The sequence below is a fragment of the Bos grunniens genome, chromosome 29 (genome assembly GCF_055505025.1).
Source record: "Bos grunniens cultivar Pamir isolate PY7600 chromosome 29, Bosgru_T2T1.0, whole genome shotgun sequence".
Classification (NCBI taxonomy): Eukaryota; Metazoa; Chordata; class Mammalia; order Artiodactyla; family Bovidae; genus Bos; species Bos grunniens.
This window is the reverse complement of record NC_141193.1, coordinates 651,837-668,889: the sequence shown is the minus strand read 5'-3', so window position 1 is coordinate 668,889 and position 17,053 is coordinate 651,837. Positions and strand designations below refer to the sequence as shown.

Sequence of the window (17,053 nt, the reverse complement as noted above, 5' to 3'; positions counted from 1 at the left end):
GCTGTTTCCATCCCGACAGCCCATTTTATTCACAAAACCCACGAGTGACACTTAGGGATGAAGCTTTCAGGAACAAGACGAGAACAGAACGAAGGGGAAAGGGGGGGCTGAGCTCCATTTCAGGACACCCCTGGGGGAGGCGGCGGCCCTGAGGCTGGGGGAGCACCCCCAAGTCAGGAGCGGGGGCACGGAGACGGAGCGCCCACAGCACCCGCCACAGGTGGGTCAGCAAGACTCGGGGCCCCTCTGCCACAGCGTGGAGCCCACCCCCCAGGCCTCCTTGCCGACCCGTGCAGGCAGGGGGGCCACACCCGTCCAGGAGCCCCGCTCCAAGCACCAGGCAGTGGGAGTGGGTGCAGGGCCCACAGGGTCCGCCTGGGTGTGGCTCCCCGGGGTCAGGCACTGAGACACACGGGGTGGGGGGGCTGCTGCCCACACTTTATTAGACGTGCCCGGAGCCTGCCGTGGCCCCGCTGTGGGGTGTGGGGGAGCAGCCTGCAGCCTGTCTCCAGCACCAGGGCCAGCGGGGAGCCCCTCATCTCCCACCCCAACCCAGACAGGGCTGGTGGGGAAACACTGCCCTGGAGAACACTTGGGCAAGAAAAGCGCCAGAAGCCCCCGTGGACCCCAGCCCCACGCCCGCTTGGGTACAGCGCTCCTGAGGCCAGGAGTCCTAGGGGCTCCCAGGCCCAGGCTGGTGAGAGGTCCAGCTCCTGGGGGGGCGGGGGGGTGGGCGACGTCCTTTGGCAGCGAAGCAGGGTGGTGGGCAGCTGGCGGCTACGCACAGTAGGCATCTGCCCTCACCACCTGGCAGTACATGGTCATGGCGAAGGTCAGGCCCAAGATCTGCGGGGACAGCAGGGGCCGGGCAGGGCCACTCAGGACCACGGCCAGTGGCCCCCGGGGAAGCCTCGGGCCTGGGGGCCTAGAGGCGCCCCGTGGGCCGGACCCAGACCCGCTTTCCCCTTGGAGTGGGTTTGGCCACCCTGGGCCCCGCTGGTCTCAGGGCCTAGGAGTTCCAGGCTGGGCCCCCAACAGCTGCCCTCCACTCCTCTGTCTGACTGCGATCACCCCTCTGGGAGTGTCTGGCTGTGACCTCTGCCTGCACTCCAGAAACGGGCTGCCCTGACACTGCTTGGTGCTACCCCTGGGGCTGGCACTCAGGTCTTGCATGAAAGCTGGGGAGCTAGGGCTGGCCGGCCGGGCCTCACCAGGGTCTGCACTGCCCGCCTTCACTCCGCACTGGGCAGTCCTGGGACCACCCCCTCCACCCAGAACCCTGGGCAGGGGTGTGGGGACACAGCTGGTGCACAGACCTCAGCAGAGGCACCCAGGCTGTGCTTCCGTCCACGAGGAGATCAGACCCTCAGCTCAGGAGTCTGTCCCTGAGGTGTCACAGGTCACCTCCCCGTGGATGCCGTCTTTGACAATCCCCCAGGAGGCCCCCTGCACCTCTGCTGGGGACCCAGGCTCCTCTGCTGCCCTGTTCTTCGGGCTCAGGACTGGGGTGGGGCCCCTCCTACCTGCACCAGGGCCGTGCACAGCCCAAAGACGCCCACGGCCAGCAGGTTCTCCTGGAGCCACATCTTCACGGTCTCATAACACGGCTGGAGGAAGAGTCGGCGTCACGGGGGCGGCGAGGTCGGCCCTTCGCCCCCAGGGGCCTGGGCCGTGGCTGGCCGGAGGGCACAGACTCACCGCTTTCCACCAGGTGCCGGGTGCGTGCAGCCCGCAGCTCTCGCTGAACTCCAGGCAGCAGGAGTCAGGAACGCGTGTGGCATTGTAGACCTCGAACCAGTCGGTGTAGTTGGAGACCCCGCAGCAGCGGAACTGCGGGAGAGAGGTGGGCTGGGACTGTGCGCGGAGGGGTCCCGCCCTCCCCCTCCCCCGGCCACACCAGGCCGGCCCCTGTCCCGCCCCGCCTCACGTCGGTCTGGATGATGCTCCAGGCGTTGGTGAGGCCCACGTTGCCTGGGGTGCCGTACAGGTGCAGGCCCTTCTTCAGGTCCCGCTGGGCGTACCTGTCGATCTGCAGGATGGCAGGGCCACGCTGCGGCCAGCTCCACCTACCTCGGCCAGACCCGCGCCCACGCTGGCCCCCGGTGCCCTCTGTCCACCTCCCTGCAGTCACCCCTCCCAGAAGGCACCACCAAGCTCTGGCACCCCAAAGTCTCCCTGGGCCTCTCGTGGTGCTAATCACGGGATCCGAGTCAGACGCATCAGCACGAGCTTATGGCAGTTAACTTGCAGATGGAGACAGACAGGCACCGAACACCCAGGGCAGCGTCTGCACACGCCCACCGGGACCCACGGCTCTGCGTGGCTGGCCAACAAGGCCCAGATCTTGGTTACTAAGACCGTTCGTTCTCCATAAAGGAACCAGGCTCCCTGGAGAAGTGGCAGATTCCAGGGCTGGGGCAGGGGCCCCCCAGGATAGATGTGGGGAGTGTCTCTTAGCAGAGGTGTTGGAGGAGCAGGTAAGGGATGTGGGAGCCACAGAGCTCCAGTAGCCAGAGCTAAACCAGATGAACAAAAAGTAAGTCTTGGGGTATAGCCAGAGAATAAAACATGTAAGTGCACCCTCACATGTGTCATTAAGCAACAGCAGGGGGTGGGAGACATCCCCATCGAGCTGACGCGCAGCTGAAGACGGGCCGCCTGGGCGCTCAGACCCTCTGGAGCCTGCGAGGCCCTGCTGTCCCCCCCAGGCCTGGCCGCCAGGACCTGCGGTTGTAACCAGAGCCGGGCTGGGCCTGGCGTCTGTCCATGCAGAGCTAGGGTCCCTAGGGTCGGTTCTCAGCCCCTCCCGCCCCCTTGCCTCTGGGAGGGTGCAGCCCCGTGCCCGCCATGGGGCAGTTGTACCTTGTCAGTGTAGGCGAAGAAGAGGATGGTGATGCAGGCCTCGAGCAGGAACACCAGCAGCAGGGCCACGAAGAACTGCGGGCCGGGACCGCCAGCCTCAGCCGTGCGGCCCACCTGGCTCGCACGGACGGCCCCACCCGCCCCGCACAGGGTCCTGGGGGCTGAGAGGGCTGGGACAGGAGCTGGGAGGGGGTCTCGGAGAAAACAGGCCCAGTGCCAGTCAGAGGGGCTGTGCCTGGCACACGTGTGGGGGCACGTGTACACGTGCGCCTGTGTCTGTCAGGGCCACCCCCTGCCCGGCCTGCTCCCCCACTGGACTCACGGTGAGCAGGAGGCATTTGTTCTCCTTGATGGCCCCGATGCAGCCCACGAAGCCAATGGCCATCACGAAGGCGCCAGTGACGATGAGCAGGTTGGCGGCCGACAGCGACGGGAAGGAGGAGGACAGGGTGGCGAAGTTCCCCTGCGTGGCCGCCAGCCAGATGCCCACGCCCAGGATGCCGCAGCCGCCCAGCTGGGCCAGGGCGCAGAGGGGGGCGCGGGTGAGGAGCCCGCCAGGCGCCAGCTGACCACCTGGCCTGCCGGCCGCACTGGGTCCCCCCATGCATCCTCGGCCCCAGCCGTCCCCCCGGAGGGGCTGCCCCCAAGCCCACACCAGCCCACTCCCTGGCCCGCTCCCCCGACCACTGCAGCTTTTACTGAACTTCATAATTGCTCCTTACAAAAATCGATTCAAACAGGAGGAAGAGGCAGGGGAGGCCAGGCGGTGATGAATCCGGGGAGACACCTGGCCCTGGGGGGGCGGGGGCGGCCAGAGGGGTGGGGGGCCAGAGCCAGCTGGGACTCTGAAGCCTCGGGGATGCCCCAAGATAAAATGGGAGCTCAAGCCCAAGGCTGGCAGGGTCTGTTGACCGTAAGGAAGTGTGTGTCTGTGTGTGTGTCCAGGCTGGGCAGGGTCTGCTGGCTATAAGGACACATGTGTGTTGTGTCCCCATTAGGAGACTGCACACGTGAGTGTGTCCCCGTAAGGAGACGTGTGAGAGTGTGTGTTCCCATAAGGAGACGTGTGCACACGTGAGTGTGTCCCCATAAGGAGATGTGAGCGTCCCCTAAGGAGACGTGTGTGTCCCCATAAGGAGACGTGTGAGAGTGTGTGTTCCCATAAGGAGACGTGTGCACACGTGCGTGTGTCCCCGTAAGGAGATGTGTGAAAGTGTGTGTGTGTTCCCATAAGGAGACGTGTGCACACGTGCATGTGTCCCCGTAAGGAGACGTGCATGTGTTCCCATAAGGAGACGTGTGCACACATGAGCGTGTCCCCATAAGGAGATGTGAGCGTGTCCCCATAAGGAGATGTGTGAAAGTGTGTGTGTATGTTCCCATAAGGAGACGTGTGCACACGTGCGTGTGTCCCCATAAGGAGACGTGTGCACGCGTGTGTGCGCCCCTCCTGTGGGAGAGGGATGACCCCCATGTGGCAGGCCCCCACCGGGTGCAGGGACAGAGCTGTCCACAGTGCTGACCTCAGGCAAGGCCACTTGAGGCAGCAGGGCACTCGCCCCTGCCTGGGGGCGCCATCAGGGCACCCTGAAGAGGCTGGGACGGGTGCGGGTCACGAGCCCTCCCACCAGCCGACGGGCAGGACACGGGTGCTCAGGGCCACCCCAGGCCCATGGGCTCTCCGGGTGCCCATGTGGGCCACACACACGGACGGTCTCCCCCGGCCTCCACCCAGCGTCGCAGCAGAGGGGGGACCCAGGTCAGGGGCAGGGGCTGCCCCCCAGAAGAAGCCGAAGCAGGAACCCTGGTCCCACGCCTGCCCATCCCTGCTGACCGGGCACACCCTCTCCCGCTCCAGGGGCTCAGCCCAGGCCAAGCCCCGAGGCTGGTGCTGGTGGGGGGTGTGGGGCTGCCTCTGAGCAGAGGGGAGCACCTTCCTCTAAAACCCAACAGCCAGCCAGCTGGCTCCGCCCTTGAGGTCGGCACAGACAGCTCTGGTCCACAGGACAAGCGCCTCCGAGCCCCTGGCCCCGCGGGGACCTGGGGAGGGTCACGGGAGGCCATCTGGGGGGAGCGTCCTGCAGGGCTGGGCCCGCCCGGGAGGGCATCACCCGGGGCAGCCTCACACACGCCGTGATGCGGACCTGGGCCACGGTGACACCCAGACACGTCACCCGGCCCTCCGCACTCAGGCACAGACCAGCCACCAACAACCGCGCGAACGCGATGCGGGCACGTGGGTAAGAAAATTACCTGTAATTGTGAAGCTGCTTCTGTGTAGGCAGCTTTTAAAACATTTTGGCAGGAAGATTACAGCCTCCGAGTACGGGGGAAACGGGCCCTGTGAAACCCAGACGGACGAGCAACGCAGAAGCGCCTGAGGTCCCTCCCAGGACGGGCCCGCGGGCAGCAGCGGGCAAGGGACACCACCCCACCCCATCCCACTGTGTCCTCCCTGCCCCTCCCCAGCCCTGCTGGGGCCCAGGAGCAGACCCCCACTCCACGGCAGCACCCCCCAGACCCCCCATCCCACCCCTGCAGTCCCCAGGGCCATCCTGTCTCCATCTCACAGCTGGAGTGCACACCCTACCCCCTGTGCCCAGCCTGGCACGCGCTCCCCACCTCCTGCTGTCTCTTTTCTTGTCCATATTTTGGGGGACTGGCCTAGGGCTAGGCAGGTGGGGCCCCTTGGTGAGGCCCACGGGGGCGCCAGCCCTCCAGTCACGTGGCTCGGCATGGCAGATGGCCGGGCAGCTGGCCCGATCCTTGGAACGGGGTGAAGGGCCAGGTGCCCACAGGGGCCAAGTGTGTGTCAGAAGCCCCTCACCAGGCAGCTGGCACCATCTCGGGGGTGGGGCCGGGCACAGTGGGGTGACATCCCCCTCCCAGCCAAGAACAGCCCCAGGGGAAGGGAGGAGCCCATCTCTGTGAAGTTCAAGGGTGGAAAAACCTGTCCCCTGGGCTAGAAATCAGGTCTGCAGGTGCCCAGGGTAGGGGCTGGGGGCCTGAATGCCGGGGCTCGGGCACCACCCTGGTGGGGAGCGGAAACTCTGTGCAACGAAGGGGCTGCCCCAGCGGCGCAGCGGGGAAGACTCTGCACCTGCAGAGCAGTGGGCACAATCCCTGGTCCAGTCTGGGAACTCGAAGCCCACGTGCCGCGCGGCCATAAACAAAGAATCTATGCAACTGACTGTTATTGTTTTCCTTATACTCCAGAAAGCCCTGCGTCCCTCCAGGCTGCGAGAGAGGGGCCGGCGCCAGCCCACAGACCCCGCCCCCAGACCGGTGTCCGAGAGGAGGGGGCTGCCCTTCCGGGGCAGCTGGGGAGCAGACGGGCGGGACCTCAGCAGGGAGCTAGGGCTGCACCCCCACACAGGCCCCGGGGCCTCTCCACTGCCCCCTGGCCCCCTTAGGGGCTGAAGCCACACCTCTCTGCCCCAAACAGCTCCCGAGGTCTCTGACCAACTGCTGCCACCCCCACCCATGTGAGAAGCCACCGAATCCCTGATCAGAGGGGGCTGGTGTGCTGGTAGGGGTGGGACAGGGAGACCCACCGCTGCCGCCACAGGGGACCAACCCCGGGCCGCAGAGGCCCTGTCTTCCAGCTGCTGGCCCCAGAGATGGGCCTCAGGCGGGACAGCCGTCCTGGGGCATCCTGACCCCTGAGCTGACCGGGACAGCCAAGGACCCCGGCTTCCCACACTCTTACCACCCACCCTGGCTCGTGGTCGCCGGCAGCAGGACCCCCACCACCCCGCCCCCTCCCTGCTGCAGGAAGAAAGCGGAACCAGGACACACAGCCTCCCCCAGCACCGCCCCCCCAAAAAGCCCGAGCCAAGAGCAGTCACGGGGGCTGAGGCCCTGCCTCCAGCAGGGCCCCTTGGCCTGTTTCCCCGAGGGCAGGGGTGCCAGCGGAGGCGGTCCCAGGTCCGCAGAGCCCTTTGGCCCTCGGGCCCTCTCTCACCGTTCTGGGAGACCGGGACCAGAGCCTAGGCCTCAGTCTGCAGCTCCTCAAGGGGGAAACCAGGCGCCCCCTGGGCTGGTGGTGGGGGACACAGGATCCACAGAGAGTAGGACTTGCCCAGGGAACCAGGGAGGCCCGGCCCGCGCTGCGGGGGAGCCAGGGCAGGGAGCGCTCCTGCCTGGACAGGGCTGGGGGACGCAGCAAAGCTAACCACGCCCGGGAGCAGCCGGCTGCAGGCTGAGGCCCAGCCAGTCATGGGAGCATCTTCGCCTTTCAGAACCAGCCCTGCCTCCATTCAGGACCACCCCCACCACCAAGACCACCCCCGTGGCTGCAGAAACTACCCCGGGGAGCCCTGAGCACCCCCCAGAGCTGGGGAGGGGCAGGGAGAGTGCCCAGGGGCTGCTCAGCCCCACCGCACCTCCCAATCCCCGCACACAGCCCTCCTCCCCAGGGGATCCCCCTGACTCAGGGACCCCAGCCCTAAGCTGCCCACCGCCTGCACGCCTGGAAGGTAGCGGTGCCCCTGGAAGGCGGCGGTGTCCCCAGTGGGGCTGTGCCTCCCCTGGAGGGCCCGGCGGCCCTGGGTGGGTGGACAGTCTGGGGGTTGGCCAGCACCTGGGCCTCACCCCACCCTGCGCCCCCTGCAGCCCACCTGGGCCTTGCTCCATCTCAGGGCACCCCTTCGCAAGCACCGAGGATACCATCGACTCTCCTGAGCCACGCTGTTGACCTGCAGGCCACACAAGACCCAGCAGATTCACACGAGCACCTGCAGCTGGAGGTCCCAGCGCGGCCCTTCCGGCCCCCGTCCAGGAGCCCCCAGGGAAGACCCGTCCAGCAGAGCACGGTAGCCTCCAGAGCCAGCCCCCTCCCCACACTCAGCCAGGACCCCGGGACGGACAGGAGGGGCAGGAGGCGCTTCTGGGGAGGCTGGCTTAGGCCCAGGCGGAGAGAGCCGGGTGCGAGGTGGGCCCGCTGGGTCTGCAGTGGAGAAGGAGGCTCTGGGGTGACTCAAAGGCAAGTGTGCCCTGCTGGGCTGCGGGCGCAAGAGGGGGCCCCAGGGGCACTGCAGCTTGACCTGCGAGCGGCGTCCCACCTCCCTCAGCTGCTCCCGAGTGGGAAACACCGGGGCAAAACATACCTCCAGTGGGGGCTCAGCACCCCCAGAGAGCAACGTGCCGATCCCGAGAAAGGGGGGCTCTGCCCCCTCCGCAGCCCCGTCAGCAGCAGCAAGGGCCCGGCTGACACCTGCACTGGGCCCAGCGGGGTGGGGTCCGGCCAGCCCCCCAGCCATGCTCACCACCCCTGGCCTCAGTGTTTCCTGGGGGTCCTCTCTCCGACTGCAGATCCCCGCCAGGCACCAAGGTGGGGTGTGGAGGGACCAAGCCAGCCCCCGGGCCAGGGCACCTGGCCGGGAAGTGTAATTGGATAATAAAGGGATTGGATTTTCTAGCCCTGGAGAGGGTCCCCAGGGGTTCCTGACTTGTTCTTTCCAGGGCTGAGGATGGCACCCAGGGCAGGAATCACTGGAGCGTGTCCGCCCTGCAGCTGGGCTGGAGGCGCCTTCGGGGTTCACAGGGCAGAGACAGTTCTGCCGGGCCTTTTGGGGGGCTGCCCCCCGGGCAGGCCCCTCGAGGGCCCCCTCTCCTCCTCCCAACAAGCAGATACCCCGGCTCTGAGAAGGCGGGGCGGGGGCAGGTGGAGAAGCAGGTCCTGCCTCCCCGGGAACTCCCTCCGCCCCCGCCCATCCCCCATCCGCCCACCGCCCTTCGTGCTCACCAGTCACACGGCCACCTGCAGCCCTCTCCCGTCACGCTGCCCGGGGCAGACTGACCCTGCCAGCTGCCCGCCGCTCGCCACACCAGTGCCCGCCGCTCCTGGCCGGTGCCTGCCCCCCGCTCCTGGCCGCAACCCCCCGCTCCTGGCTGGTGCCCCCCGCTCCTGGCCAGTGCCCACCACTCCTGGCCGGTGCCCACCCCCCACTCCTGGCCGCAGCCCCCCGCTCCTGGCCGCAGCCCCCCGCTCCTGGCCGGTGCCCACCCCTCACTCCTGGCCGGTGCCCGCCCCCCACTCCTGGCCAGTGCCCCCCGCTCCTGGCCTGTGCCCCACTCCTGGCTGCAGCCCCCCGCTCCTGGCTGGTGCCCCCTGCTCCTGGCCGCAGCCCCCCGCTCCTGGCCGGTGTCCAACGCTCCTGGCCGGTGCCCTGCTCCTGGTCGGTGCCCGCCCCCCGGTCCTGGCCAGTGCCCCCGAACCTGGTTGGTGCCCCTGCTCCTGGCCAGGGCCCCGTGAGGAGGAGACAGCCGCACCCCCCACTCCTGGGCAGAGCGCAGCCTCAGCTGCCTCTGCTGCTCGCTCCTGGCCTCTGGGGGCTTCTCAGCTCCAGGCCCGCCCCTCCCAGGAGCTCCTTGCAGAGAACGACCTTTTGAGTGACCACTGGGGAGGTGGGCAACTGGGGCAGGAGCCTCCCCCTCTTCCCAGCGACCTCGTACTTCTTAGGCTAGAGCCCAGGAGAGGCAGGAGGTACAGCAAGGTGGTGCTTTCTGAGCCTTTTGCGGTAAGTGGAGCTCAGGCGAACGAGTTTACAGTGGGCGGCCTCCTTCTGGGGTCCAGAGCCCCCGCAGGAAGGACAGCCACACCCCCATGCTCTCAGCATGGAAGGAGAGCCGCATCAGGAATTAGCAATGGAGCGGCTGTGACCTTGGCATCATCTCCCCACAGGCCCTGCAGCCCGGCTGTGGGACCCCAGGCCCGGCCGGGTTTGCTCCCCGTGCAAGTGTGACACCCCCGCAGGCACGCCCAGCCCCCCCACCTGGGTCTGGACGGCAACTCTGTCCTCCAGTGTTGGGGTTTTTCGAGGGACGGGGCCCCCCTGTAGCACCAACAGCTCTGACCCTGGACACAAGCACCTCATCTGAGCAAACCCAGCCACCTTAGAGAAAGTTAGAGAAGCCCCCCACCTGGCTGGAGGTGCAGCAGAGGGCCAGACAGCCCTCCCGCTGGCCCCCAGCCCCTGTCCTGCCCAGGAGCCGGTCCAGAGGAGGGCTCGCCCTCCCAGCCCCACCAGCCCCCAGCCCCTCTGCAAGTGCGGTCCCTGGAGCCAGGAAGGCGGGTCTGCTTGGGAGGCTGTGCCCACGAAGAGCGAGGGCACGGCGGAGAAGGAGCCAGCGGCCCGGCAGAGAGCAGGAGCGGAGCCCCACGCTGCCCCATGGCAGGTGTGGGACACGTCCAGTCTCAGCAAGAGACAGAGCGGAGGAGATGCAGGGCGGCCGCCCAGGGTGCAGACTTGGCGGACCCCAGCAGTACCGGAACCCCCAGGAGCCGCGCTGCCCTGGCCCCAGCGATCCCAGACACACCCCCAGCCAGCGTCCCGAGTGTCCCGCCACACCCCCCAGCGGGAGCGGCGACCCGGGCCCGCCGCCACTCACCCAGAAGAGCAGGTTGAAGGCGAACATGAGGTACTTGACGCCCTGCAGGCAGCCGCGCGCCATGCTGCAGCGCTTCAGCTCTAGGAGGAAGATGAAGGACAGGTCCAGGTAGAAGACCACGTACTTGTTGCCCTTAGGCGACGTGTAGCGCGCCTGGGCCGCCTTGGGGCCGGGGCTGGCGTGCAGGCCGAAGAAGGGGCCGCCGCGCGCGAAGCCCGGTTCCTTGCCCGGCGGCGACGGGCTGCGCCGGTACGTGGACTCGTCCGTGCTCGAGCGGCGCATCGCGCGGGGCCGCCGGGCTCCCCGCCCCGGCCCGCGGGGACACCCGGCGCGCCGCTCCGCTAGGACCCGCGGCGGGCCGCGGACACCTGCCCGCGCGCCGCAGCCCCGGCCTGCCCGGCCCGCGCGGCTCGCGCGGACCCCGCCCCGCCGCTCTGGCCGCCCCGCCCCGCGCCGGCCAATCGCAGCCCCGGCCCGCCCCCGGTCCGCCCCGCGCGGCCCCCGCCCCCGGCGCGCCCCGCCCGCCGCTCCTCCGCCCGCCCGCCGAGCGCCCGCGGGGGCTGGGCGCGCGGGGCCGGCAGCGCTCAGCCCTGGCGCGACGCCCCGGCCTTGCCCGGAAGCCGCAGCGCGCCGGGACCCCGCTGGCGGCCGGGTTCGGCGGCCTCCGACCGCACGCGAAACGCAAAGCGCTTTGCAGATGAGGGGTGACCCACTTGCTGCCTGGGGGCGACGTGGGGCAGCTCCGGCTCCCCGCCCCGATCGAGGCAGCGCAGGGGGCGCAGCCGGAACACACCCGGGGTGCACCCCGGGCCGGCGAGGGCTGCGCGGGGCCATGGGTCAGCCTGGGGACCCCAGCCGGGGGCGGTCCCGGGAGACCAGGCAGAGGGGAAGGACAAGCCTCCGGGAAGGGCCTGGGCAGGGGGAGCCCGGAGGGCGGCCAGCCCGCCAGGCAGGGTGTGGGAGTCATCACTGGGCCCAAGGCAGGCCACAGGCGTGTGCAGGGCTGGCAGCCCCTCCAGGCCCAGAGCCCGCGGGACCCTCTGCCCTCGCCCTGGTCCTGGCTTCCTGGGCACGTGCGACGTGCAGTCACACAGGACCCCTCGCGGGTGGGACATGCTGCTGCCACTGTTTGGAGAGTCTCCATAATCTCTGACGAAGGTGCCCTGACCATCACATCACTCCGGCCCCTCCCAGACACCTGCACACAAGCCCTGGCAGCACACTGGAGCTCCAAGGCCCCCTGCACAGGCAGAGTGCTGTGCCCTGGTGCTGTGCAGGCAGACGGGACAGACGCCCCTCTGCTGTGCCCCCACAGCCCACCCCACTGGTGGAGGCCCTGGGTGTGGAGGGAAGACCCCTGCCCGAGGCCTGGACGCCGCCCCTCCTGCCTGCAGCCCCCCTCCTCCTCTCGGTTCAGCAGGGGGCCCGGCCTCGGGGAGCGTGGTGCGACAGGCAGGGACGCCCCCGCCCTGGACTGGGTCTACCCGCTCACCAAGGCCACGCAGGGCAGCACCCACCCTGTCGGGTGGTGCAGGAAGCTGCAGTCGGAGGACGGAAGGACTCAACTCGCCCAAGGTCAGCAGAACTCAGAGGGAAGAAAGGAACGGGGAGGGGAGGGGGAGGGGAGAAAAAGAAGTTGGGGGGAGGCGACAAAGCGACAGTGAGGACACTGAGCCTGAGCCCTGCTGGGCTCCCGAGAAGGGACACGCTGCCAACCACGGGCCCAGTGGAGAGGCCAGCCGTGGAGGGTCCCCGCAGGCTCCGCAGAGACTGCGAGTGGCAGCAGTGGCCCCTGGTGACCTGGTGACCTGGTGGCCCCAGCAGCCTCTGGCCACCTCCCCTTGGCCCAACTCTGCCAGGCCACATGCCCAAGCCAGGGACGGCCACTCAGGGCCCTGAGAGGCGCAGTGGGCACAGGCGGGCTGAAGGGCAGCGCCTCTGAGGACAGGGCTGGGGGCCGGGAGCCTCCCCTCCACCCTTCAGCCCACCGCAAGGCTGGCTGGTTGCCACAAGGGACCCAGCACCCAGGGTGCCCTCTCCCCTGCCTCACTCGGCCAACACCATGCCAACGCCCCAGAATTCCTGAAAACCCTCTCCAGTCTCTAAAACCCTGCTCCGGCCCCCGCCGTGAGCCGCTGAGCCTGAGCTGAGATTCACCCTGGAGACAACCAAGGATGCTGGGGCCAGCGGGAACACGGACGAGAGCACACGGCCCGGCGAGCCCCGGGACCCCGCCCCCGGCGCCCAGCAGCTCCCCCAGCAGCGGGACACACACCGAGAGGGCCACATCGGACTGGCTTGGTCCCCGTCTGTCCCGGGACCAGGAGAACCTCCACCAGCGAGGCCCCGCCCTACCTGGCTTACCGGGGAAGAAGGCGGGCGGTGCCCAGTGGTCCTGAGGGCTGGCCAGCCGGCAGGTGAGCGGTCAGCAAGGCCAAAGCCGCAGCTCTGTGGAGGGAAGACAGGCGGAGTGGAGGCCACGCTGCGGCTCGTTCCCAGCCTCTGCAGGGGCTCTGCACCCGGGGCAGGACCCCTGCGGGGAGAGAGGGCGGCTGGGGGCCGGGGGCGATGTGCTCAGACTTAGGGCCCAGCCCGGGGGCTGCCTCCCCGCCCTCTGAGGTGCCCGGAGGCACAAGCGTGCCCGTGCGGGGCTGCACTCGGACAACACACGTGGTCAGCAGACGGAAGGCCATCCAGCCCCCAGCGGCCCCACAACCCAGAGCCCAGCCTGATGGTCCACGTCCCCCAGGGCCCTGCACCCCACGCCCTCCCGCTTCCCAGAGACGGACGCCCTGAGCCCCCAGCCTCCCCACGGAGCCAGCCTACGATGCGTCACGAGGCCCATTAATGTGCACTTAATGGACTCGCATGAAGAAAGGACTCTGTCACCCCTACCAGCCAAGTATTTCGGGGGAGGAGGGCCAAGGCCACACTCCGCCCCCACGCCTGACCCCTCGGACAGGGGCTCCCTGCAGCCGGGGTGGGGGGCTGGGGGTCTTCCAGCAGCCGGCAGCAGACAGCAAAGGCTCATGTGCCTGCCGCCCTGCCCACCGCTCCCGGGCCGCCCTCTGCTGCGCGTCCTCTCAAACCCACACCTGCGGCAGATGCGAAGCCACGGAGCGGGTGGAGGCTTGGCAGCCTGAGACCCATTCCCTCACTCGGGGGGTGACCATCACCCACCGCTGTGAGAAAGGAGGCACCCAGACCAGGCCCAGGACCCCACCCCCGCCTCAGCGACCCCTGTGCCCCTGCGCCCAGGGAGGACGCGCCCAGGGAGGGGCTCAGGCCCAGGAGTACAGAGGGCAGGGGCGCGAGGGGGCCCCCTCTCCGGAGCTCACAGCGACACTGCAGACACTGAAACCCACGCCCCCAGCCCCCAGCCCTGAGGCCGCCTCCACAGCCGCAACCCCCGGGCCTGGGCTCAGCAGATGGGCCTCCCAGCCAGGCCCTGAGGGGGAGCTCCACCCGCACCCCTCCCAGCCTCCGACCCCTCTAGACCCTCACCCAGTGCAGCCCCGGGACCCTCCACGGGTGACCGCCATGCCCCTCCGTGAACCCAGGGCCCCACCCCATCCGGGGCAGCCCAGACTCAAGCCTACAGTCGTGGGGGTGGCGGCTACAGGGCCAGACAGGACCTGGCTGTCCCCACGCCTCACCTGGCCCAGCCTCCTCCTCCAGGAAGCCTCCTGCCCCCGGCCTGCTCTGGGCCTCCTCCGTGTGCAGGATCGCACAGGCCTGGGTCCCCAGAATCACACACGCAGCAGGCGATCAGGATGGGCAGAGCAAGAAGCCCAGACAGCCCTTGCCCAGCCTGCCAGCCCCGGGCTGGGTCTCTGGGACCCTCCGGGGCCCGGGGCAGGGGCAGGAGGGAGCCCGGGGGAGTGTGGGCACCTACCTGGCCAGACCGAGGCCCAGCTCAGAGAAAGACCTCCCCGAACACCCTGAGTGCTGGCCCGGCGACCTTGGAGGCCTGCAGCGGGCGGGCCCCAGCAGAGCCGGTGAGCGTGCCCACAGCTCAGGGTGCCGAGCTGGCCGCCCAGCCCGGGCCCCCAGGTTGCCGGCTCTGAGGCGGCTGCGAGGAGCCAGGAGGCCCCGCCAACACAAACAGGCCTGCGAAGCCGCCTTCCTGCTGCTGCTTCAGCCCCCGACCCTGGGGGAGGGGCACGCAAGCACCCAGGCCCACAGGCCTTCTCCGCCCTGGCCTGGAAGACACTGCCTCCAGGAGAGAGGTCCCCATGGAAGAGGCCACCCAGGGGCCTCCAGCACTTCCCCGGGCCCAGTGAGGCCAACCCCGAGGACAGGGGCTCCCCTCAGGACCCTCCCGCCACCCCGGGACCTGGGAGCTCTCTTCCCCACCTGGGCACCGACACTCCAGCCCGCCCCCTGTACACCAGTGCTCTCTGGGAGCCCCATGCATGGCCGAGCGGGCCATCCTCAAGGGCCCTGCCCGTCCACAGGGTCACTAGGTTGCACAGCTGGTCTGCAAACACCGCCCGGTACCCCAGCCCCCGGGGCCCAGAGGGTCACCGCGGGTGCAGCAGGTGGGCGACCCCGTCAAACCCCAACGAGGCATCCACGCACCCCGCTCACCACGCCGCCCCCCACGTGTGAGCACAGCTTACCCAGAGCCGCCAGAGCTTGGGCGCTCGGGGCTGCGCTGGGACCCTCGCCCCCTCCCCCTTACAGAAGGGGAGGCGGACGCTGTGGTCCAGGACGGGGCGCAGGGTCAGCTGCCTCCTGGGCGGCTCCGTCTCTTAGGTGGCGTTTCCAGGACAACACTCGGGCCACAGGGTCTCAGTGGCTGAAGCTCGGATCGCGGGTTTCCCCTTGTCCCCCCCTGCCCTGAAGTGACCCTCCTCTGGCAGGAAGTAGGGCGCACGGGTTCCAGACCACATGTGAACACCACCCCCACCCCGGTCCTGTGCCCCCACCCGTGGGGGCAGGACCCCCCTCCTTGGAAACCCAGCGCTTCACTCTCCCTGCCCATCTCCAGGCCAAGCCCAAGGCCTGGGCCACATCTGCGCTCACTCCCAGGGGCCCTGCCGCAGGCCTGTCCCACCCACCGCGCCCTCACAAGTGCACCAGGCCCTTGGGGCACTCTCTGCCCCTGCCCAGCCTGCCCCCTCAGCACCCACAGGGAGGGAGAAGGCCCAGCGGGGGAGAAGGCTGAGGTGAGGCCCCCCCCAGGGTCCTCAGGTCCAGCCTGGCCAGGCCTGAGCCAGGGCGGAGTGGGCACAGAGGCCAAGTGCCCAAGGGGCCTCTGAGCACACGTGTGCTGGCGGCCTCAGCAAGCCCCTCCTGGGAAACCAGGGAGCTGCAGGGAGGAGTCCCCCTCCAAATCCACACGCAGTTCTCAGAATTCCAGGAATGTCAACTTGGCTCTCCCGCCCCTCAGTCTCTGGGAGTAAACAGCCGCTGGGCCAGAGCGGGGTGCGGTGGGCCAGGGGCCCCTCCCCCAGGAAGCCCGCACGCACCCACCCCTGCTCTATCAGAGTCCCCCGCCTGTCCCCCTCACCTCCGCAGACACGGTCGCCTCTACCGCTGAGCCTGGGTCCACCCCAGGCCACTGTGACTCAAGGCCCCATCCCAGCCGGGGACAGGATGTGCGTCCAGTCAGCCTGGGAAGGGGGGGCAGGCAGGGCAGGGAAGTGGCTTTTGCTCGTGGCTCCGCACGTGGCAGGGTGGGGGACGGTGAATGCCACTGGGGAGGGTGACCAGAGCCAAACTCCAGACTGGCAGAAGCGCTGGCCAGCCTCCCCAGGACCCTGGGACCTCCACCTCCATGCTCCTCGACTTACAGTCAGAGTCCACCACCCCCCCCAAGAGGACTCTGAGCTGACGCCTAGGACCCAACATGGTGGGCCCACCCACCCCAACCAGAGACCCTGACGCCCCAGGCCAGCAAACGTGAGGAGACCCTGCCTAGGTGCCTAGGCCACCCTCCTCAGTCCAAAGGTCGCCTCCTCCAGGGAGCCTTCCTTGCTTCTCGGTGCACACGGCCCTCCCCAGCCGCCAGTCACAGGATCAGGGGGCTCACCTCTAGCCACTTCCCGAGACACAGCGCCACCCCCCCCACCCCGCTCCCTTTAAACCCCCACCGCCTCCAGCTCCCAGAGCCTCTGTCCCGCCTCTTCAAGTCTCCGCTCTAACCCTAACACCCCGAGCGCCCCCCTGACCCGCAGAGCGGGCGCTCCCGGGTCACAGGCGCCCGCCCGGCCGAGCGCGGACTGGGGCCTGGGCCGCCAGCGCCTCCCCCGGGAAGAAGGCAGGAGCGGGGCCAAGCTGACCGCGGCGACGGCCGGAGCCCCCCACCGGCTGGGTCGCCCCGCGCCCGCCCGCCTCCAGGGATACGGGCAGCTACCGGGCCGGGACCGTTACTGTGCGGGCGACCCGGGCCAGGCGGCGACCTCGAGGGTCCCTCGGACTCTGCGCAGAGACCTCCGAGTGCCGGCGGGCAGCGGCTCCAGGCGGAGAGGCCGCCCCCTGCCCGGCCCCTCTGGCCGCTCTCCGCGCCCCAGAGCCGGCTCGCAACTTGTTGCTGAAACGCGGCTCGAGCTCTGCGCTCGGGGCGCCGATTCGCGCGGGTCCGGCGCGGGCGCGGGCGCGGGCCCTGCCGCACTCCGCCCGCGTCCCGGCGGGGGCGCTGTACCTGCCTCGCGCCCGCCCGCGGCGTCAGTCAGCCGGGCACGAGGAACGCGAACGCCGCCGCCGAGCCCTTGCGGCCCCGCGCGGACGCCGTAGGCCGGGACGTACCAAGGCGCGTGCGGGGGATCCCGCCGCGGACCCGCCCCCGACCTGG

At 69.3% G+C, this 17,053-nt stretch overlaps 1 protein-coding gene across 16 annotated transcripts; it reads right to left on the bottom strand.

The window, feature by feature from the left end:
- Positions 1-417: 417 nt before the first annotated feature.
- On the bottom strand, positions 418-16,998 carry TSPAN4 (tetraspanin 4). Of its 16 annotated transcripts, XM_086384272.1 has the most exons (10): positions 15,770-15,829; positions 12,610-12,702; positions 11,747-11,839; positions 10,255-10,334; positions 3,185-3,376; positions 2,863-2,937; positions 1,928-2,029; positions 1,699-1,830; positions 1,524-1,607; positions 418-846 (listed from the first exon to the last, which is right to left on the bottom strand). In XM_086384272.1, the coding sequence occupies exons 4-10, from the start codon at positions 10,315-10,317 to the stop codon at positions 778-780; spliced, it is 717 nt and encodes a 238-aa protein (XP_086240398.1). In that variant the 5' UTR covers positions 10,318-10,334; positions 11,747-11,839; positions 12,610-12,702; positions 15,770-15,829; the 3' UTR covers positions 418-777. The 16 variants fall into 16 exon arrangements, with proteins under 16 accessions (XP_086240398.1, XP_086240390.1, XP_086240400.1 ...); XM_086384264.1 differs by lacking the exons at positions 11,747-11,839; positions 15,770-15,829 and adding an exon at positions 16,904-16,998 and having other exon boundaries at positions 12,619-12,702; XM_086384274.1 differs by lacking the exons at positions 11,747-11,839; positions 15,770-15,829 and adding an exon at positions 16,904-16,993.
- Between the last annotated feature and the right edge of the window lie 55 nt (positions 16,999-17,053).